The sequence below is a fragment of the Staurois parvus genome, unplaced genomic scaffold (assembly GCF_062004578.1).
Source record: "Staurois parvus isolate SC_StPar_1 unplaced genomic scaffold, SC_StPar_1.0 ptg001468l, whole genome shotgun sequence".
Lineage (NCBI taxonomy): Eukaryota > Metazoa > Chordata > Amphibia > Anura > Ranidae > Staurois > Staurois parvus.
In genome coordinates, this window is record NW_028319264.1 from 234,852 (window position 1) to 258,771 (window position 23,920).

The 23,920-nt window shown below is 45.5% G+C and overlaps 1 protein-coding gene across 12 annotated transcripts in view; it reads right to left on the reverse strand.

Annotated features, from left to right (window-relative positions):
• Positions 1-2,126: 2,126 nt before the first annotated feature.
• PICALM (phosphatidylinositol binding clathrin assembly protein) overlaps positions 2,127-23,920 on the reverse strand; it is a 198,037-nt gene continuing 176,243 nt past the window's right edge. For 11 of the 12 annotated variants that reach the window (XM_089662407.1, XM_089662414.1, XM_089662412.1 and 8 more), the window contains 2 exons: positions 10,327-10,429; positions 2,127-3,064 (listed from right to left, as the gene is read on the reverse strand). In XM_089662407.1, the coding sequence (XP_089518533.1) occupies positions 10,337-10,429 (93 nt within the window). In that variant the 3' untranslated portion in view covers positions 2,127-3,064; positions 10,327-10,336. The remainder of the gene's footprint in view (positions 3,065-10,326; positions 10,430-23,920) is intronic. The other variant, XM_089662408.1, reaches the window with a different exon arrangement.

The window sequence follows — 23,920 nt, forward strand, 5'->3', positions numbered from 1 at the left end:
AAAGTTATGAACAATGGTGTCTGTATTTGTACAGTGGGGCAAAAAAGTATTTAGTCAGCCACCAATTGTGCAAGTTCTCCCACTTAAAAAGATGAGAGAGGCCTGTAATTGGCATCATAGGTAGACCTCAACTATGAGAGACAAAATGAGAAAACAAATCCAGACAATCACATTGGCCGATTTGGAAAGAATTTATTTGCAAATTATGGTGGAAAATAAGTATTTGACCTCTGTCATTGCCAAGAAAGGATATATAACAAAGTATTGAGATGAACTGTTGATATTGACCAAATACTTATTTTCCACCATAATTTGCAAATAAATTCTTTCCAAATCAGCCAATGTGATTGTCTGGATTTGTTTTCTCATTTTGTCTCTCATAGTTGAGGTCTACCTATGATGCCAATTACAGGCCTCTCTCATCTTTGTAAGTGGGAGAACTTGCACAATTGGTGGCTGACTAAATACTTTTTTGCCCCACTGTATGTTGTGCAAACTAAAGTCTGTAACCTAATAAAAAGTACGGCCAGGATTTTTCGAATGGAAGTCTACTGCTCTACAACTTTGCGTTGTGTCCTCATTTCTTTAGGTTGTACAAAAAGCCATCTCATGTCAAGTGTGTATGGCATTGTTGGACAGATTCGCCTTGTAAACTTTGGCTTCAGCTTATATAAGAGCAGTATGTACAGCAAGCTTTTCCAAAGCTGTTGGCTAGTTTCAAACAGTTTTTGAAGCCTTTAAAGCTTCGTTCAGCTGAGGGACCTTGATGGCAGTGCAGAAAGTCACTGTAAACTTACTGAAGCCAGCTATCATCTTGTTTAAACAAGCTGCTAAAAGGTTTTTAACAAGGTTAGAAGGACAATAAGATCGTTGTTGAACATCAACATAATGGAACTAAAGTTTTCTTTAAAGGCTTCAACAAAACTGATCAAAGTGTGCCAAAAGCTGTATAAAAGCTTGATGCCCACAATGCTTTAATAAAAAAAAAACCCTACAGTTCACGTGAACAAGCCTTAAAAAGGGTATTTAAATTCTTGGCAGTTCCTGAGGGACTAAATAGCTCGGGACTCTGGAAGAGCTCAGTAGTGAGATCACTGCTCCGGGGTTCTCTGGTCTACAGACTTTAACACGGGGACTCCACACTACCCTGCTGAATTCTAAACTGAAGGAGTAGGATTATGTTGGAAGCAGAAGCAGCGAGGCCCCAAGGCAGGCAGGAACAGACCCACAAATGTTGGCAAATATCTCATTAGTGAAGCTTGAATGAGATCTAAAATGCCAGCAGGAATCTTGACCTTCAGCTGAAATATCATTTTTCTGGGTAGACTGGCCTTCTAAGACATCCATCAGTGCTACAAATGGCAGATGTTGCATCTCTGCTGCATTCCTACAAACAACTGTTCAGTTATGGGCTACAGGTATCAAACTATGGGCATATGCTCATGATGGATTTAATGGGCAGGTGTAACTGGGAATTCTGGTGGAGATCTCATTGCCTAGAAACCCAGAGAGAAAAAACAGGAAACGAGCTGAGAGAAACCTGCTAGTTGCCATTGTTGTCTTCTGACAGTGCTAAATGTAATGACTTCAGCTGTTTCTGAGTCACTGACCTGGAACCAGGATGCAGATCAGGAATTTCCAACTTCATCGGCTAGGTTACGTGGCTCAGAACGTGCTGAAGTCAAAGATTCTGCTTTTCAGCCAAACAACTGGAACTCCGTAATGGAAGCCTCCATGTTTCTCTCAGCACAGGTTTCCTTTAAGCCAGTGGATTATTCACCTTGCCAGCTTTGACCTAAAACATCAGTTTTAAAAACAATTAAAGAATCTTCTGAAGTACACAGCACCCACTGAAGACAAAGCCACGCTGCCTGAGAAGTCATGGCTTTGTGTACGCCTCATCCTGCTTCCAAGGCTGTGGCGTCATCAAAAGTGGAGCCAATGCATTCAACCAACAGCCAATATGAGCTCAGCTCTTCTGAAGGTGTTGTGTACCCCAACGGTGACAACTTGACGGGTTGTCTTTAAAACTCCTCACCCCTTGTTTAAAAGGAAATCATACAGTGAAAGCAATTCCTCACATTCATTTGTTTTCTTGCTTCTTTTTCGTATTTTCTTAAAAAAAAAAAAAAGAAAGAAAAAAAGGCATTACCATGTCAATGTAAAATAATATTCTGCCAAGCACAAAGCAATAAGATTCATTCCCAATGACACAATTTAAAATGTAGTGATCGTCCTAATCAGACATCCCCACCCCCTCCCCCTTGCAGATTCCTAGGCACATATCTATCGGAAATAAAGCAGCGTACAATTCATCTCTTAAATATTCATCCTTAAAACTCTCCGTAAGATGTGGGACTATGGAAATAAACCCGACCCCTCCCTGTTAGCAGTATACAGACGTAAAATATTTAGTGCTTGGTATGGAATCATTTTCAGAATTAAAAGTAAAAAAAAATAAAAAAAAAAAAAAGAAAAAAAAAAGGAAAAAAATCCGAAAAACTGTATACATCCATACATATTTCATAAAGGTGTCTGATACATTAATTGTTAAACTGATAATCATAAATAAATACAAATAATACATAAGGAATGTCTACTGCAAACAGAATATATATATATTTATATATTTCAAAGTGTGGAGGTGGGAGATGGGGAAGAAAGTGTTACCCTCAATTACGGCCTACGTGAGTAAAATCTGAAGGAGAGGACGTGATGGCGTGGTTGATGAGAAGTGTTCGGTGGTCTTTTTTCCCCCCTTGAACTGCCCAGGGAAAATGAATGTGCATACCCCTTCACTTCACACAGCAGAGCCAAATACAGGACTCTCTCTGCAATCTACTGTCCGCAACACGCTACTGGATGGGGGACTGCTGTGACCCCCCACCCTTGGCTTCTTAGGGAGAGCTTCCGTATTGCTGGCGGCCCCAACAGCTCGTTCTGGTACCGTTTTGTGTGGAAGTGTAGAGCTTATCAGCAGCTTTGAATTTGACTGGAAGTAGGGATTTGTTATGTAGCCTCTTCTAAAAGGGAGCTCCCATCCAGCGGATTACATGAACTGCATCTGGAACACAAAACACAAAGAGCGTCAATGCACTGAACAGAAGACATACCTTACCAGTTTAAAATAATCAGGTCATTTCCAAAGTTGTTTAAATCAGAATGCCAGCCAAAAAGAACATTAAAGGAGAAAATAAAATGGGCTTTTATTGCAATATTCACCCTCAAGCAAAAACTCTCCCCAACAATGCTACTTTTCTGCCACTAGATATCCTCAGTCTGATGGTCAGCATCATTAAACCCACTTCCTTTGACCCCAGGTCATCCTAAACCCTCAACCTTCCTGTGACTGGACAGTGAAATTAGTTCCCCAAATGAACCAATTGGATCTATGGCCTGCTTTTCCCTCACACTCCAGCATTGGTGACCAGGGACTGCAAGAAGCTGAAATCGGATCAAATTAAGGTCTGTCTAGAATCAAGTTTTAGAAATCTGTTGCTTTTGTTAAAGAATGTGTAGTGATCCTGGTATAAAGATCCTTGTTCAGGCATTTCCTAGACTGGGGTGAAAATGGTCTCCTAACTGTACACACTTGAAGTGATTTGTGCAGACACATGGCACAGGCATGGCCCACTGTTGTCACCATCAGGAATCTGATCCAGAGCAATAATGTGCAGCTGATGCTGGATGGAGTGCATGCAGATAGGAAGTGGCTTAGGGAACCTGAAGGCGATCAGCAGAAAAGTTTAGATTTTTTCAGGTATTGACCAAAACATATTCAAGCTATAGTTCTATAATGGATATGGGCTGAAAGTGCACACTCTCAGGTTTAATTTGAGGGTATGTATATCCAAATTGGAAGAAGGGATTATGAATTACAGCTCTTAAAGAGTAGCCACCCCCCCCCCCCTTTTTCAAGGGACCAAAAGTAATTGGACAATTGAATCAAAAGCGGTTTCATGGCCAGGTGTGGGCTACTCCGTTATTTCTTCATCAATTAAGCAGGTAAAAAGTCTGGAGTTGATTCTAAGTGTGCTATTTGCATTTGGAATCTATTGCTGTGAACCTACATCATGCGTTCAAAGGAGCTGTCCATGCAAGTGAAACAGGCTATTGTAAGGCTTCAAAAATGAAACAAATCCATCAGAGAGATAGCAGCAACATTAGGAGTGGCCAAATCAACAGTTTGGTATATTCTGTGGAAAGAAGAACGCACTGGTGAGCTCAGCAACATAAAAAGGCATGGACGTTCATGGAAGACAACAGTGGTGGATGATCGCAGGATCCTTTCTATGGTAAAGAAAAACCCATTCACAACATCCAGACAAGTGAAGGACACTCTCCAGGAGGTGGGCTATCATTGTCAAAGTCTACAATCAAGAGAAAACTTCACGAGAGCAAATACAGAGGGTTCACCACAAGGTGCAAACCATTCATAAGTCTGAAGAATAGAAAAGCCAGATTAGACTTTGCCAAAAAATATCTAACAAAGCCAGAGCAGTTCTGGAAAAGCATTCTTTGGACGGATGAAACTAAGATTAATCTGTACCAGAATGACAGGAAGAACAAAGTTTGGAGAAGGCTTGGAACCGCTCATGATCTAAAGCACACAACGTCATCTGTAAAACATGGTGGAGGCAGTGTGATGGCATGGGCATGCATGGCTTCCATTGGCACTGGGTCATTGGTGTTTATTGATGAAGTGACAGAAGACAGAAGCAGCCGGATGAATTCTGCAGTGTTTACAGATATACTGTCAGCCCAGATTCACCCAAATGCAGCAAAGTTGATTGGCGGCGCTTCACAGTACAGATGGACAATGATCCAAAACACACTGCAAAAGCAACCCAGGAGCTGGAAGTGGAATATTCTGCAATGACTGAGTCAATCACCTGATCTCAACCCAACTGAGCATGCATTTCACTTGCTGAAGGCAAAGCTAAAGGCAGAAAGACCCACAAAGAACAACTGAAGATGGCTGCAGTTAGAGCCTGGCAAAGCATCAGAAAGGAGGAAACCCAGTCTTTGCCTGAAGTATGGAACCCATGGACATTACCAGTAAAGGATTATCAACAAAATATTCAAAATGAACATTTTATTTATGATTATATTCATTTGAGCGCCTGAAAATGGAGGGACTGTGTATAAAAATGGTTGCAGTTCCTAAAATTTGTACTTGATATTTATGTTCAACCCGCTGAATTAAAGCTGAAAGTCTGCACCTCAAATTAATTTGGATTGTTTCGTTTTAATTTATTCTGGTGGCATACAGAGCCAAAAGTATGAAAATTGTTCCTGTGTTCACAGATATATGGTGTGTGTGTGTGTATGAATGTATACACACACATATACACACACAGTGAAGGAAATAAGTATTTGATCCCCTGCTGATTTTGAATGTTTGCCCACTCACAAAGAAATGTTCAGTCTAAAATCGAATGGTAGGAGAAACGGAATAGCAACAAAAAATTCAAAAGAAATGCATGTCTAACAAATTATTGCATGTTCATGAGGGAAATAAGTATTTGATCCCCTATCATTCAGCAGGATTTCTGGCTACCGGGTGTCTTTCATACAGGTAACAAGCTGAGATGAGAAGCAGTCTCTTAAAGGGAGTGCTGCTAATCTCATTTTGTTACCTGTATAAAAGACATCTTTCCACAGGAGCAATCAAACAATCAGATTCCAAACTCTCCACCATGGCAAAGACCAAAGAGCTGTCCAAGGATGTCAGGGACAAGATTGTAGACCTACACAAGGCTGGACTGGGCTACCAAACTATCGCCAAGCAGCTTGGTGAGAAGGTGACAACACTTGGTGCAATCATTCGCAAATGGAAGAAACACAAAACAACTGTCAGTCTCCCTAGGTCTGGTGCACCGTGCAAGATCTCACCTCGTGGAATGTCAATGATCATGAGAACAGTGAGGAATCATCCCAGAACTACACGTGAGGATCTTGTCAATGATCTCCAGGCAGCTGGGACCACAGTCACCAAGAAAACAATTGGTAACACACTACGCCGACAAGGATTGAAATCCTGCAGTGCCTGCAAGGTCCCTCGGCTCAAGAAAGCACATGTCCAGGCCATCTGAAGTTTGCCACTGAACACCTGAATGATGCAGAGGACGACTGGTTGAAAGTGTTGTGGTCAGATGAGACCAAAATTGAGCTCTTTGGCATCAACTCAACTCGCCGTGTTTGGAGGAGGAGGAATGTTGCCTATGACCCCAAGAACACCATCCCAACTGTCAAACATGGTGGTGGAAACATTCTGCTTTGGGGTGTTTTTCTGCTAAGGGGACAGGACAACTGCACCGCATCAAAGGGACGATGGACGGGGCAATGTTCCATCAAATCTTGGGTGAGAACCTTCTTCCCTCAGCCAGGGCATTGAAAATGGGCCATGAATGGGTGTTCCAGCATGAAAATGACCCAAAACACACGGCCAAGGCAACAAAGGAGTGGCTCAAGAAGAAGCACATTAAGGTCCTGGAGTGGCCTAGCCAGTCTCCAGACCTTAATCCGATTGAAAAATCTGTGGAAGAAGCTGAAAGTTCGAGTGTCCAAATGTCAGCCACCAAACCTTAAAGACTTGGAGAGGATCTGCCAAAAGGAGTGGGCCAAAATCCCTCCTGAGATGTGTGCAAACCTGGGGGCCAACTACAAGAAACATTGATTTCCAACAAAGGATTTGCCACCAAGTACTAAGTCATGTTTTGTGAAGGGGATCAAATACTTATTTCCCTCATGAACATGCAAATCAGTCATCATTTGTTAGACATGCATTTGTTTTGAATTTTTTGTTGCCACTTTGAGTAGGCAAACATTTAAAATCAGCAGGGGGTTAAATACGCGTGTGTGCATGCATGCGTCAAAGTGTTAAAGCATTGTTCCTTTAATCTCAGCCCTTGGTGCTTACAGTATTGATGGTCAGAAAGAGCAACTTTGCCTGAGCCATGCCCCCCTCCTTTGCAATGACATTTGGTCATATGGCAGATGCCGTATATCATTCAGAGCTCAGGAAGAAGCAATAATGCAGTGACAGACACATGAATTGTCAGGTTTTCCAAGTGCAGCACTCAGAATAAAAAGATGTACTGTTCCACAAAGCTTTTGGATGGTGGCCTGTCAAACATTGTTTCTATAAGGTATCAGAATGCAAACTAATCATTACACACAAAGTCAAACAAAAGCAACAAGGCCATTGTTCAGGCAAAAAAAACGATACTATCCTGCTATCAGGAAGGACATAAAGGCAAGTCAAACTCCAAAGACCCATTTCTTGTTTTTTTGTTTCTTTTAAATTGGGCGAGTGTAGTCGTTTCCGTGGACTTGCAGCACCATAGTCAAGTGCGCTCTACTTTCTTATGTTACACTAGCCCTGAGTTTACTTTGGTTTTTTTTCCCATTCGGCGATTGTTATCCTAACTGCAGATCTGTCATCTCCAACAATGACCATCTTCTATTTGCTCCCTTCTAGTCTGGTAAATATACCATTGAAAACATTTCATTATTCTGTTTGAAAAGTGCAAAAATACCAGCTGGTAATGTCTAATTTTGCGCATCTCCTGAACATTTTCTGTGTTATCTCAAGGAGTGTAATTGGCCCTTCCAGTTCTTATATTAGAATTAAAGAATGATTTGTCTTTATGCTTTAGAGATGAGAGTGGAAGGGTTTGAATAGTTTAGCAAAAGACCACTGGGCAGGGCTGACACCACTCCGTCCACAAAAATGCTGTCTTTAAAGGGAGAAAACATAAGGAAATGTGCATGTATTGTTGAGGCATACAGCATGTTTTTGTACCGACATACACTTTAAAATGGGCCATCCAGAACAACTTTCACAGTATCCTGTATTCTTTGCAAACTCAAAGCCTTATGCATGGCTGTTTAAAAAATAACAGATATAAATAGTAAGGGGCAGATTTGCACATATAGGAGCTTTTCACGGACTTGAGTGAGAGGCTACATTGGGTCAGAGCCTTTCATTGACTAAATAAAGCAGCACTGCGTCAGAGGCTTTTAATGACCATACAAGAGGCAGTGGTGCAACAAAGCTTTTTCAAGACCCACACGAGAGGCAGTGCAGGGTCCAAGCCTTGCACAGACTCACAGGAGAGGTAGTGCAGGGCTGGGCAGTGCAGGGTCCAAGCCTTGCACAGACTGACGGGAGAGGCAGTGCAGGGTCCGAGCCTTTCACAGACAAACGGGAGAGGCAATGCAGGGTCCGAGCCTTTCACAGACACACGGGAGAGGCAATGCAGGGTCCAAGCCTTTCATAGACTCACTGGAGAGGCAGTGCAGGGTCTGAGACTTTCACAGACTCACAGGAGAGGTAGTGCAGGGCTGGGCAGTGCAGGGTCCGAGCCTTTCAGATTCACAAGAGAGGCAGTGCAGGGTCCGAGCCTTTCACAGTCTCATGGGAGAGGCAGTGCAGGGTCCGAGCCTTTCACAGTCTCATGGGAGAGGCAGTGCAGGGTCCAAGCCTTTCACAGTCTCACGGGAGAGGCAGTGCAGGGTGGGTCAGTGCAGGGTCCGAGCCTTTCATAGACTCACGGGAGCGGGGTCTGAGGCTTTCAGTGACTTGCATACAACAGCAATGGGTTAGGGTTTATCTTTTTAAAAAACTGCTATTCACTCAACAAAAAGAAACAATGTCTTGTTAAGCGCTTTTAATGATTATTGAGCAGTGCTGGGATAGAGCCTTTTAATGACCATAAAAGAGACGGGTGAATGAGAGCTTTTTTTGAATTCATGAGAAACAGTGCTGGGTCAGAGCTTTTTAGAATGTCACATGAGAGGTATTAGTGTCAGAGCTTTAAAAGATTCACAAGAAGCAAGGCTGGATCAATGGTTTTTCATGGCTTGCATTAAAGTTAGGGGTGGGTCAGTGATGTTACATGATGAGCTGGGGTGGGTCAGTGATGTTACATGATGGGCTGGGGTGGGTCAGTGATGTTACATGATGGGCTGGGGTGGGTCAGTGATGTTACATGATGGGCTGGGGTGGGTCAGTGATGTTACATGATGGGCTGGGGTGGGTCAGTGATGTTACATGATGGGCTGGGGTGGGTCAGTGATGTTACATGATGGGCTGGGGTGGGTCAGTGATGTTACATGATGGGCTGGGGTGGGTCAGTGATGTTTCATGCCACACGATAGGCAGGGGGGTGGGTCAGTGATTTTTCATGACACACGATAGGAAGGGGGGTGGGTCAGTGATTTTTCATGACACGATAGGTAGGGGTGGGTCAGTGATGTTACATGATGAGCTGGGGTGGGTCAGTGATGTTACATGATGAGCTGGGGTGGGTCAGTGATGTTACATGATGGGCTGGGGTGGGTCAGTGATGTTACATGATGGGCTGGGGTGGGTCAGTGATGTTACATGATGGGCAGGGGTGGGTCAGTGATGTTACATAATGGGCAGGGGTGGGTCAGTGATGTTGCATGACACACGATAGGCAGGGGTGGTTTAGTAATGTTACATGATAGGCAGGGGTGGGTCAGTGATGTTTCATTACACACATGAAAGGCAGGGGTTGGTCAGTGATGTTACATAATGGGCAGGGGTGGGTCAGTGATGTTGCATGACACACATGAAAGGCAGGGGTTGGTCAGTGATGTTACATAATGGGCAGGGGTGGGTCAGTGATGTTTCATGATACACATGAAAGGCAGGAGTAGGTCAGTGATGTTTCATGACACACATGATAGGCAGGGGGGTGGGTCAGTGATTTTTCATGACACACGATAGGCAGGGGTGGGTCAGTGAATTTTCACGACACACGATAGGCATGGGTGGGTCAGTGATGTTTCATGACACACATGATAGGCAGGGGGTGGGTCAGTGATCTTTCGTGACTTGCATGAGGTGCAGTGGTGGGTCAGAGGCCTTTAATATTTAGCACAAGAGCCTCTTATTAATTCATATGAAGAGGCTGGCAGTTGGCTTCCATACAGGTAATTTTTTTACATTTCTGAATTACATGTCTGGGTCTAATTTGGACTAAAACAGAGCGAGTTACATCAATAAACCAATGAAAGCATATTTATTCAGGCAAAGCAAAAATAAAATAACTGAACAAAGCAAACCGACCTCCTGCAACATAATCTGAGTTAAGAGAAGCTATAAACTGAAAAAGGAAAGTGAAACATAGTAAAGTATCTGTGTCCTTAACAACCCACATATCAACAGTCTTATTTCAAGGTTGGGTTTTGACAAAAGCTGAGGTGTGCAAACACAGAGTGGATGCCAATGATTTTTTTTTAAACACAAGGTACCATGTTCTCTTTGACTCATGGAGATGTAGCTGACTATACCTAAATGGTCCTACAAGAAATCCTGTAATGAGAGCTGTGGATAGGGGTCCTTCCCAGGCGCTCTGTGAGGACTCTGACTGGATGGGCTGGATGCTGCAGACAACTGGGTGAGAGGAGAGGCAGAGAGAAACAAGTCTGAGAATGACAGAATATGGAAGTGGAAAATGTCATGACACCAGAGAAATGGAGACGCTCACAGACTGAGGACGACAGAGCGCAAAGCAGAAGAAAAGCACATAAACCGATTAGCTGCCAGGTACATCCAGCTATACAAGTTTCACTGGATTTATTTATTTTTTCTCATGATAAAAGGTTAACTTCAAATATACAAATCACATTATTTAACTCAGAATTTCATAAAGCAGTTAAATCATACATACATAAGTACACCATATAGCCAAAAGTTAGTGGACACCTGACCATCACATCTATATGAGCTTGTTGGACATCCCACTTCATAATCATGGGCATTACTATGGAAGTATTCCCCCTTTGCAGCTATACCAGCCTCCACTCTTCTAGGAAGGCTTTCTCCATGATGTTCGAGTTGTCTGTAGAAATTTGTACCCCATCAACCATTAGAGCATTTGTAAGGTCAGGTTCTGATGTTGGAGATCTGGCTTACATCTGGCAGTCTAACTGATCCCAAAGGTGTTCAGTAGGGTTGAGGTCAGGGTTCTGTGCAGGTCACTCTGGATTCTCAACACCAAACTCCTCAAACCATGTCTTCATAGAGCTGGCTTTCTACACAGGGGTACAGACAAGCTAGAACAGAAAAGGGTCTTCTAACTGTGTGTTTACAACCTTGTGGTAACAGTTTGAAGACCCTTTTCTGTTCCAGATGTAAGCCAGATCTCCAACATCAGAACCTGACCTTACAAATGCTCTAATGGTTGATGGGGCACAAATTTCTACAGACAACTCGAACATCATGGAGAAAGCCTTCCTAGAAGAGTGGAGGCTGTTATAGCTGCAAAGGGGGAATAATTCCATAGTAATACCCATGATTATGAAGTGGGATGTCCAACAAGCTCATATAGCTGTGATGGTCAGGTGTCCACTAACTTTTGGCTATATGGTGTACATACAATTTTATGAGAAGTGCATTTTTTCAGTAGCGTAAAGGAATAATATTGTGATGAACTATATGGCCAAAAGTATGTGGGCATCTGACCATGACACCATTGTGTGTTTACAACCTTGTGGTAACAATGTGGCCATTCAGATGGTGTCATGGTCAGATGCCCACAAACTTTTGGCCATATAGTTCATCACACTATTATTCCTTTACGCTACTGAAAAAATGTACTTCTCATAAAATTGTATCTTATTTCCACCTTTTTGCGGTCCAAGTAATGGATATTTTCTAAAATCTCTCAAAGAGAAAGCAGCAAACTTTTAAGGCGTAGAAGCATCTGTATGAACTGACCGTAATATACTAATCTTAAAATACAGCAACCTAGTTGTTTTATAAAGTGTGTCACTTTTAAATGATCCAAGCAATAAAATCTTTAGGATACTTTCACGCTGATCCGTAGCAAAAACATAGTAAACGTGCATTTTTGCTGCAATTTTCACAGGACATGACAACAAAAACGCAACGCAGGTGTGTTTGTGATGCGTTTTGCTGCATTTTCAATGCATTTCAATGGGGAGGTGCGTTTTTTTTTTTACCGCACCCAACCTGCACCAAAAAGGCAGCAAGCAGGATTTTACTAAACACAACAGACCTGCAATGGATCAGTGAAGAGTTCCACAGGAATAAATGGTCACATTTTTTAATGCGAAAGCGGAAGAAAAAGGGATCAGTGTGAAAGCATTGTAACCTCTGTTCTGTCTCAGCAGGGGATCCCAGACTGACCCACTGATGAAACAAACATCAGAACAGAAACAGACATCACACAAGGGACGTCTGCGACCATTCCACCTTGTAATGGAGGACAAGGGGACCTATGTGATCCCTATGGGTGGCTGGCTGTAAACGGATGTGTCTCTTCCTAAATCCGCCCTCTGCTGAAAAGTAAAAGTGGACCTGGACACAAAGTTGCTGCATTCAGTGTGACAAACATGAATGAACCTGGATGTGGGCTCAGACATCTGGTCACCCACAGGGGGAACTGGATTGCCTGTGCAACAGGGCCCTTAAAGTTCAATTCCACATGTACAGGAAGGAAAAAACACACACAAAAAAAAAAAAAAAACTCAAACTGGACAATTCTGTGTGCTGGAAAAATATATGTCTGGTATATTTTAACCACCTCCTGTCCGGCCGTTGTATGTAAACGGCCAGACGGTGGCAGTGCAGGGTCGGGTGGCCGTTTATAAACGGCCTCCCCACACCCTACTTGTGCGCGCTCCCTGGGACACAGTGGAACACCGATCGTGGACGGGACCTCTATACGAGGTCCCGATCATGTGATCGCTGATTGGCCAATCAGTGATCACATGCAAAGTAGTAAGCAAGATGTCACTTGTGACATCATTGCTTACTACATGTGAAATCTGTGAATTATCACAGAGGTCACATGGTACAAGGCTATTCACAACAGCCTTGTACCATGTGACATGCTGTGACCAATCACAGCTCACTCAGTAGTTCTCAATGGCTGCAAGAATGCAGTTAGAGAGAAGGAGAAATGATTGCTTTTACATCCTTTATGGGTGTAAAAGCAATCAGTGTAAAAAAAAAACCAAAAACATCACCCCCCACAAGTAGTACAGTTTCAGCGTTGTTGCACTTTGAATGACAATTGCACGGTCATGCAACACTGTACCCATATGAAATTTTATCTTTTTTTTGAGACGGATAGAGCTTTATTTTGGTGGTATTTAATCACCTCGGGGATTTTTATTTTTTCTTAAACAAACCAAAAACCACTGAAAATTAAAAAAAACAAAAAACCGTTTTCTTAGTTTTTGTTATACAATTTTGTAAATAAGTGATTTTTCTCCTTCACTGATGTGCGCTAATGAGGCTGAAGTGATGGGCACTGATAGGTGGCACTGATGGGCATTTACAGGCATCACTGATGGGCACTGAAAGGCAGCACTGATATATGGCACTGTTAGGTGGCACTGATAGGCAACACTGACTGGCAGCACTGATAGGCATCGATAGGTGGAACTGACGGGTGACATTGAAAGGCAGCTCAGATGGGCACTGATATGTGGTATTGATGTGGCACTGATGGGACACTGACAGGTGGCACTTTTGGGGCCACACTGATCATCAAGGCACACTGATCATCAGTGCCCTGATGATCAGTGTACATATCCCCTCCGCGGAAAGCCGATTACCGGCACTCCTCACCTCTCGAGCTGTCAGCGTGACATAACCGGCATTTCTGTATTTACATGTGATCAGCTGTGATTGGACACAGCTGATCACATGACCGAGCCGACATCTTCGGCTCTTTCCGTGATCCGCTGTGTCCAAGGGACATAGCACACCGGCGATCGCCGCGCTGCGCGCTCCCTGAGCCGCGCATGCGCGGTGAGAATGGAAGGACATCATATGACGTCCTATCAGAACGAGAGAACCGCCTTGCATCCGTCATTGTACTATTTTCTTGGTAGACAACAAAAGATTTTCATTTGTACAGTGCTGTGAAAAAGTATTTGCCCCCTTCCTGATTATTTTTTTTTTCATGCATATTTGTCACACCTAAAAGTAATCAAACAAATATTACATAAAGTAAATACAAAATGTAGTTTTTAAAAAATGATCTAATTTATTAAAAGTGGGAAAAAAAGCTGTCCAAACCTGCCTGGCCCTGCATGAAAAAGTAATTGTTGAGTGTTTTGTAGCTTTGAGCTTCAAGCTACAAAATGGAAACAGTGTGAAAGGGGTCTTAGGGCCCTCTGGATGGAGAAGCAATGAAGACGCTTTTGGAAAGCAGTACGGTCAGTCTGAGGAAAGAGTAGTGTTAGATGGACTAGCAGTTTTAAATGGACTTGTTTATCAAATTTAAGTTCAACTGGGCAGCACAGTGGCTAAATAGTTAGCACCTCCACCAGGCAGTATTCTGGTCATTGGTTTGAATACCAACCATGGTACCACCTGCCTGGAGTTTGCATGTTCTCCATGTGCCTGCGTGGGTTTCCTCCAGTAGGTTAATTGGCTCCTGTCTAAATTGGCCCTAGTATGTGTATGAATGAATGTGAGCTAGGGACCGTAGATTGTACACCCCTTGAGGGTTAGGGACCTTAGATTGTACACCCCTTGAGGGTTAGGGACCTTAGATTGTACACCCCTTGAGGGTTAGGGACCTTAGATTGTACACCCCTTGAGGGTCAGGGACCTTAGATTGTACACCCCTTGAGGGTCAGGGACCTTAGATTGTACACACCTTGAGGGTTAGGGACTGGTGTGAATGTACAATATACGTAAAAGTGCTGTGTAAACGGGCAGTGCGGTAAGCTCCCAGGATCAGGGCCCTCCTTTTCCTCTTGTATTGAACTGTATTGTTTCTTAGTTTTTGTTATAACATTTTGTAAATGAGTCATTTTGCTCCTTCACTGATGTGCGCTAATGAGGCTGCAGTGATGGGCACGGATAGGCTGCACAGATGGGAATGGACAAACATCACTTGTGGGTATTGACCGCCATCACTGATGGGCATTGAAAGGCAGCACTCATATATTGCACTGATAGGAATGGTTAGGTGGTACTGAAAGGCAGATCTAATGGGCACTGATATGTGGCGTTGATGTGCACTGGTTGGCACTGATATGTGGCACTGATGTGCATTGATGGGCACTGGTATGTGGCATTGATTGTAAGCTCCAAGGAGAAAGCCCTCCTATCCCTCTTGTATTGAACTGTATTGTTGCTGTATTGTCTCCCATTATATTGTAAAGCGCTGAGCAAACTGTTGGCGCGATATAAATCCTGTATAATAATAAGTACCTGCAATAAATAATTCCAACTAAGACTTTTTCAGCAGTTACAGCAACAGTTTTTTTTTTCTTTTGGGATAAAGCTGAAGTGTTGAATTAAAAAGCTGACTAATTCTAAGCACCCCTGTCAGAAGTAAATGGTTTGTCTCCATCCAACTGCCAACTTTTCTTGGACAGTCTGATGTTTTTCAACTTTTAACAGACCAGACTTACTGGCTGCATCTAAAGGTGAAAGAAACTATGGCAAAAAAAAAAAAAATGCCTTAAAAAAGAAAACTAAATGCAGTCATCACAACTCCAGTGGGTATAGAAAAGAATCACCCCCTTTAAATTGATCACATTTTGTTGCTTTGCAGCCTGAAACGAAGATATAGTTATTTAATGCCATGGTGTTTACTCGCAATGTATAACATCCAAGTGAAAGATATTACACAAACAGGTCAGTTAAAAAATTTAGATATTCAAAAACAGAATGACTGAGTTGGGAAAGGATCACCGCCCTCCTAAAAATGACCGTGTCTGCTTTGATTGGTGCACATTGGGATTCCCAGGGTGTTGGGTCTTTGCTTTATGACTGATAGTTTAATGGGAAGGCATCTCATCCTAGTGACATTGCTAGTTCATGGTGAATACCCTAAATTCTACTCACGTAATCGCCGCTTCCCCCACAAGGTAGTGACAGGGTGACTTCACGACTAAAAAGAACAGCTCATGGAGGACACTGGCATACATTTACATTTCTCCACGTCTGAACAGATGACCGGTCTGTAAGCCAACAACTGTGAGCCACAATCAATGTCTGAAGCGGAAGAATGATGGACGTAAAACACACAGAAGAGCAAGTGTGCGCACTTCCCCGGCTGGATCATTCAAATGAACTGCAATAAAGAGAGCTCTCACAGCTGATGGCCATAGAAAGGTCCCGTTTCATCACCACATAATGAGATCAATTAGCTCATGATGATAGAGACGTTGTACTAGTCCAGCATTTCCCAAACCTTGGTTAGTCAAGTACCCCCATCACTTCCTTTAATTCCACCTGTACTTGTAGATATTTACCATCCATATCACCAGCCTATGGTTCAGCAACACTCCATAAAGGAACTCTACAAAACAAGCCCACCTTCCTTCTTCCTTACCAAGTTTGCTAGACCAGTAATCAGGGCATACCCACGTTTCCCCGAAAATAAGACACTGTCTTAGATTTGTTTTAGCTCAAAAAAACACGCAAGGTCTTATTTTCGGGGTAGGTCTTATTTTTTTAAATGTCCAGGTGTGGACAGGGGGTGCAGAGGTGAGCTGCAGGCAGTTGTGGATGAGGGTTACTATGGAGAGGGCCGGTTGATGACAGTTGTGAGCTGCAGTGAGGTGCTGCAGGGGTGACTTGTCAGGTGAGTTTCAGACAGGGTGCAGAGTGGAGCTGTGGCTGGGGGGTGCAAAGGTGGGTTGCAACCAGGGGCGGACTGACAATTCATGGGGCCCCCGGGCAATAGGGGATCATGGGGCCCCTGTGTCCTTGCCCAAACTCAAAAATGCCTATGAAAAAGGTACCAGGGGAATCTCATGGGGCCCCCTACTGATTCCGGGCCCTCAGGCAGTGCCTGAGTTTCCAAATGGTCAGTCCGCCCCTGATACATAGTGATATTGATATAGAGATACTGGTCCAAGCCAGACCAATGTAACTATGTATAGAATATCCATACCTGGATTCTCTTTAACCACTTCCAGTCCGGACACTTTTACCCCCTTCCTATCCAGGGCAATTTTCAGCTTTCAGCGCTATCACACTTTGAATGACAATTGCGTGGTCATGCAACACTGTGGCCATGAATTTAGCAATTTTTTTGAGGCAGATAAAGCTTTATTTTGGTGCCCGCATTTCCAAATGGTCAGTCCGCCCCTGGTTGCAACTCAGCTCACCTCTGCACCCCCCTAGCCGCACCTCACCTATGCACCCCCCTAGCCGCAGCTCACCTATGCACCGTCTGCCACTCACCTGACTCAATTTACCTCTGCAACACCTGACTACAGCTCACCTTTGCACATCCCCCTCCACTGCCCTCATATGCTTAGCTAGCTTTGCAAAACACAGGTGTCAGCAACCGGCCCCTCTCTATAGTAAATCCCGCTTCAGGTCCTATCTTCCCACACAGTGTACCAAGCGCACTTACTCACCGCTCCACATCTTCCCCACTGGCCGGCGATCACCCCTGGGGAATCGACTTTCATGCATTAGGCTGCTGGAGGAGATGCCCCACCCCTAAACATATTGCACCCGCATATATCTGCTCCTTCCCTGTCCCACAGTGAGTACAGAGGTAGGGAGGTTCTGTGGGAGCGGATGGTGAGTACAGAGGTGGGGAGGTTCTGTGGGAGCGGATGGTGAGTACAGAGATAGGGAGGTTCTGTGGGAGCGGATGGTGAGTACAGAGGTAGGGAGGTTCTGTGGGAGCGGATGGTGAGTACAGAGGTAGGGAGGTTCTGTGGGAGCGGATGGTGAGTACAGAGATAGGGAGGTTCTGTGGGAGCGGATGGTGAGTACAGAGGTAGGGAGGTTCTGTGGGAGCGGATGGTGAGTACAGAGGTAAGGAGGTTCTGTGGGAGCGGATGGTGAGTACAGAGGTAGGGAGGTTCTGTGGGAGCGGATGGTGAGTACAGAGGTAGGGAGGTTCTGTGGGAGCGGATGGTGAGTACAGAGATAGGGAGGTTCTGTGGGAGCGGATGGTGAGTACAGAGGTAGGGAGGTTCTGTGGGAGCGGATGGTGAGTACAGAGGTAGGGAGGTTCTGTGGGAGCGGATGGTGAGTACAGAGGTAGGGAGGTTCTGTGGGAGCGGATGGTGAGTACAGAGGTAGGGAGGTTCTGTGGGAGCGGATGGTGAGTACAGAGATAGGGAGGTTCTGTGGGAGCGGATGGTGAGTACAGAGGTAAGGAGGTTCTGTGGGAGCGGATGGTGAGTACAGAGGTAGGGAGGTTCTGTGGGAGCGGATGGTGAGTACAGAGATAGGGAGGTTCTGTGGGAGCGGATGGTGAGTACAGAGGTAGGGCGGTTCTGTGGGAGCGGATGGTGAGTACAGAGGTAGGGAGGTTCTGTGGGAGCGGATGGTGAGTACAGAGGTAAGGAGGTTCTGTGGGAGCGGATGGTGAGTACAGAGGTAAGGAGGTTCTGTGGGAGCGGATGGTGAGTACAGAAGTAGGGAGGTTCTGTGGGAGCGGATGGTGAGTACAGAGGTAAGGAGGTTCTGTGGGAGCGGATGGTGAGTGCAGAGGTAAGGAGGTTCTGTGGGAGCGGATGGTGAATACTGAGGTAGGGAGGTTCTGTGGGAGCGGATGGTGAGTACAGAGGTAGGGAGGTTCTGTGGGAGCAGATGGTGAGTACAGAGGTAAGGAGGTTCTGTGGGAGCGGATGGTGAGTACAGAGGTAAGGAGGTTCTGTGGGAGCGGATGGTGAGTACAGAAGTAGGGAGGTTCTGTGGGAGCGGATGGTGAGTACAGAGGTAAGGAGGTTCTGTGGGAGCGGATGGTGAGTACAGAGGTAAGGAGGTTCTGTGGGAGCGGATGGTGAATACTGAGGTAGGGAGGTTCTGTGGGAGCGGATGGTGAGTACAGAGGTAAGGAGGTTCTGTGGGAGCGGATGGTGAGTACAGAGGTAAGGAGGTTCTGTGGGAGCGGATGGTGAATACTGAGGTAGGGAGGTTCTGTGGGAGCGGATGGTGAGTACAGAGGTAAGGAGGTTCTGTGGGAGCGGATGGTGAGTACAGAGGTAAGGAGGTTCTGTGGGAGCGGATGGTGAATACTGAGGTAGGGAGGTTCTGTGGGAGCGGATGGTGAGTACAGAGGTAGGGAGGTTCTGTGGGAGCAGATGGTGAGTACAGAGGTAAGGAGGTTCTGTGGGAGCGGATGGTGAGTACAGAGGTAAGGAGGTTCTGTGGGAGCGGATGGTGAGTACAGAAGTAGGGAGGTTCTGTGGGAGCGGATGGTGAGTACAGAGGTAAGGAGGTTCTGTGGGAGCGGATGGTGAGTACAGAGGTAAGGAGGTTCTGTGGGAGCGGATGGTGAATACTGAGGTAGGGAGGTTCTGTGGGAGCGGATGGTGAGTACAGAGGTAGGGAGGTTCTGTGGGAGCAGATGGTGAGTACAGAGGTAAGGAGGTTCTGTGGGAGCGGATGGTGAGTACAGAAGTAGGGAGGTTCTGTGGGAGCGGATGGTGAGTACAGAAGTAGGGAGGTTCTGTGGGAGCGGATGGTGAGTACAGAGGTAGGGAGGTTCTGTGGGAGCGGATGGTGAGTACAGAGATAGGGAGGTTCTGTGGGAGCGGATGGTGAGTACAGAGGTAAGGAGGTTCTGTGGGAGCGGATGGTGAGTACAGAGGTAGGGAGGTTCTGTGGGAGCGGATGGTGAGTACAGAGATAGGGAGGTTCTGTGGGAGCGGATGGTGAGTACAGAGGTAGGGCGGTTCTGTGGGAGCGGATGGTGAGTACAGAGGTAGGGAGGTTCTGTGGGAGCGGATGGTGAGTACAGAGGTAAGGAGGTTCTGTGGGAGCGGATGGTGAGTACAGAGGTAAGGAGGTTCTGTGGGAGCGGATGGTGAGTACAGAAGTAGGGAGGTTCTGTGGGAGCGGATGGTGAGTACAGAGGTAAGGAGGTTCTGTGGGAGCGGATGGTGAGTACAGAGGTAAGGAGGTTCTGTGGGAGCGGATGGTGAATACTGAGGTAGGGAGGTTCTGTGGGAGCGGATGGTGAGTACAGAGGTAGGGAGGTTCTGTGGGAGCAGATGGTGAGTACAGAGGTAAGGAGGTTCTGTGGGAGCGGATGGTGAGTACAGAGGTAAGGAGGTTCTGTGGGAGCGGATGGTGAGTACAGAAGTAGGGAGGTTCTGTGGGAGCGGATGGTGAGTACAGAGGTAAGGAGGTTCTGTGGGAGCGGATGGTGAGTACAGAGGTAAGGAGGTTCTGTGGGAGCGGATGGTGAATACTGAGGTAGGGAGGTTCTGTGGGAGCGGATGGTGAGTACAGAGGTAAGGAGGTTCTGTGGGAGCGGATGGTGAGTACAGAGGTAAGGAGGTTCTGTGGGAGCGGATGGTGAATACTGAGGTAGGGAGGTTCTGTGGGAGCGGATGGTGAGTACAGAGGTAGGGAGGTTCTGTGGGAGCGGATGGTGAGTACAGAGGTAAGGAGGTTCTGTGGGAGCGGATGGTGAATACTGAGGTAGGGAGGTTCTGTGGGAGCGGATGGTGAGTACAGAGGTAGGGAGGTTCTGTGGGAGCAGATGGTGAGTACAGAGGTAAGGAGGTTCTGTGGGAGCGGATGGTGAGTACAGAGGTAAGGAGGTTCTGTGGGAGCGGATGGTGAGTACAGAGGTAGGGAGGTTCTGTGGGAGCGGATGGTGAGTACAGAGGTAAGGAGGTTCTGTGGGAGCGGATGGTGAGTACAGAGGTAAGGAGGTTCTGTGGGAGCGGATGGCGAGTACAGAGGTAGGGAGGTTCTGTGGGAGCGGATGGCAAGTACAGAGGTAGGGAGGTTCTGTGGGAGCGGATGGTGAGTACAGAGGTAAGGAGGTTCTGTGGGAGCGGATGGCGAGTACAGAGGTAGGGAGGTTCTGTGGGAGCGGATGGTGAGTACAGAGGTAAGGAGGTTCTGTGGGAGCGGATGGTGAGTACAGAGGTAAGGAGGTTCTGTGGGAGCGGATGGTGAGTACAGAGGTAAGGAGGTTCTGTGGGAGCGGATGGTGAGTACAGAGGTAGGGAGGTTCTGTGGGAGCGGATGGTGAGTACAGAGGTAAGGAGGTTCTGTGGGAGCGGATGGTGAGTACAGAGGTAAGGAGGTTCTGTGGGAGCGGATGGCGAGTACAGAGGTAGGGAGGTTCTGTGGGAGCGGATGGCAAGTACAGAGGTAGGGAGGTTCTGTGGGAGCGGATGGCGAGTACAGAGGTAGGGAGGTTCTGTGGGAGCGGATGGTGAGTACAGAGGTAGGGAGGTTCTGTGGGAGCGGATGGTGAGTACAGAGGTAAGGAGGTTCTGTGGGAGCGGATGGTGAGTACAGAGGTAGGGAGGTTCTGTGGGAGCGGATGGTGAGTACAGAGGTAGGGAGGTTCTGTGGGAGTGGATGGTGCTGTCACTTCAGCCGCACTTCTGTGTTTATAAAAGAGACAATAGATATGAGTGTGCGCAAGGCCAGTGGCTGAGGTGGTGGAATGGCGTTCTGCCACGTTCCGGCTGAAAAAAAGCCCTGATCACAACTAGGTCATATTTTCGGGGTAGGTCTTATACTTTTTGCAATTCCCAAAACTAGCACTAGGTCTTATTTTCGGGGAAACAGGGTAACCTCAATCCGCACTTGAGAAATGAACTTCAGGTTACCTGCTCCTACTACAGTTTTCTTTCAACCCCATCCAAGCTCTGATGGATGGGGATCAGTTAAGCCTCCAAAATGCACTAGCTATCAATTTTTACTCTCATGATGAATAAAAGTTTAAATCGACTCTTAATACTTGTGGCGCTCTCATTTCATCACACTTATTCTTCCTTCCTGAGGGGTCCACATTGGTAACACCTTCAACAACTTTTCTGCACTTCATTCTCTAGAAAGTAATTATCCAAGAGGCTCCAAAATTACCTGTGGCTATTATGGTAAGACGTGTATTTACTTCCATCATTTTATTGGGACTTAGGATAAACTTTTGACTACAAGGCAGAGTTGCCCGACAGCTTCCTTCCATATTTGACATTGAGTTGCAGACTCTCCGAAAGAAAAACTGAGGAGCATGTGAAGCGTTGGGCAGCACAGTGGCTAAATGGTTTGCACTTCCGTCTGGCAGTACTAGGGTTGTTGGTTCAAATCCCAACCACGGCACCACCTGCCTGGAGTTTGCATGTTCTCCCTGTGCCTGTGCGGGTTTCCTCCCACACTCCAAAGACATGCTGGTAGGTGAATTGGATCCTGTCTAAATTGTCCCTAGTATGTGTATGTATGAATGTGAGTTAGGGACCTTAGATTGTACGCCCCTTGAGGGTTAGGGACTGATGTGAATGTACAATATATATGTAAAGCGCTGCGTAAATTGACGGCGCTATATAAGTACCTGAAATAAAATGAAAAAAAAAAGCGTTGGGCAAAACAGTGGATAAATGGTTAGCACTTCCGCCTGGCAATACTAGGGTCGTTGGTTCGAATCCCAACCCCGGCACCCCCTGCCTGGAGTTTGCATGTTCTCCCTGTGCCTGCGTGGATTTCCTCCGGGTGATCCGGTTTCCTCCCACACTCCAAAGACATGCTGGTAGGTGAATTGGCTCCTGTCTAAATAGTCCTTTGTATGTGTATGTATGAATGTGAGTTAGGGACCTTAGAATGTACACCCCTTGAGGGCTAGGGACCGATGTGAATGTACTGTACTATATATATATATATATATATGTGTGTGTATGTGTAAAGCGCTGCGTAAATTGACGGCGCTATATAAATACCTGAAATAAATAAGATAAATGGTCTCTACAAACTATGCAATGCTAGTACATCGATCTCCCTGTTGGACTATTACAACAAAAATGGTGAAGCACTATGCTAAATAATAAATATGATTATAAAGTGCAAGAGATGAAAAAATAAAATTAAAAACACACTATATGAATTTGTGTACAATCATATAAATAATGTGCCACAAAACTAAGTACCCATATATCAAATATAAACCGTAAAAAATATATAAAAAATTAATGCTATAGACAAGTGCAATATGAATCAAAATGCAGATAATAAATATAATTTCACAGTGATGCAGTGTAAATAAACCACACTTGTGATAATGTGCAAACACTTAACAGTTATCTGATATGCCAAACAACTGATCTTGTGGAATAAATCAGTGATTGTATTGGATGTATTTCTATGGTATAGGGAAGAGGTGATAGCAGCTGGCACTGGTAATATAAATTCTTTGTATCTGTGGAGCGCAGGAGGATTTCCCACTTTTATTCCTGTTGAACTATTGTGTTCTAAAAGAGGGACTAATTCCCCTCCCCGTGTTTTCCAGCATGCCCCTTCGACAGAAGTTGAAAGAGGGACTAACAGGGGCGGACTGACAACTCATGGGGCCCCCGGGCAATAAGGGATCATGGGGCCCCTGTGTCCTTGCCCAAACTCAAAAACGCCTATGAAAAAGGTACCAGGGGCATCTCATGGGGCCCCCTACTGACCCCGGGCCCTTGGGCAGTGCCCGAGTTACCAAATAGTCAGTCCACCCCTGGGGACTAATTCTCCTCCCCCTACTTGCCAGAACACACCTTCGGGCACTCGCAACCATCGGCAGATGTTTTCCAGCATGCCCCTTCGACAGAAGTCGGACGTTCGGCCAGCTTCTGTAGGACAGGCTGCTGTACACACAGGCCGGTTTCTGTTGAACCGGCCAATACCGGATGATAGTCAGCCCGTGAGTACCAGGCTTAGATGTTCTGCTTCTCATCGACTCACTCACAGTTCACAGACTAATGCAGGCCATAGACGGGAAGAAAACCGGCCGAAAATTCCTTCAAAAAAATAATCGGCCGATTTTCGGATCGTTGGTGGCTGAATTGGTCGGGCGGTTTTCTTGATTTTGACACTTTTTTTAATCGTTCATGTTGAGAAAAAAACGGTCGATTTTGCCCATCACGGCAATGATGGGCAAATCGGACGATCTTTTATTCCCGATTAAAAAAATGT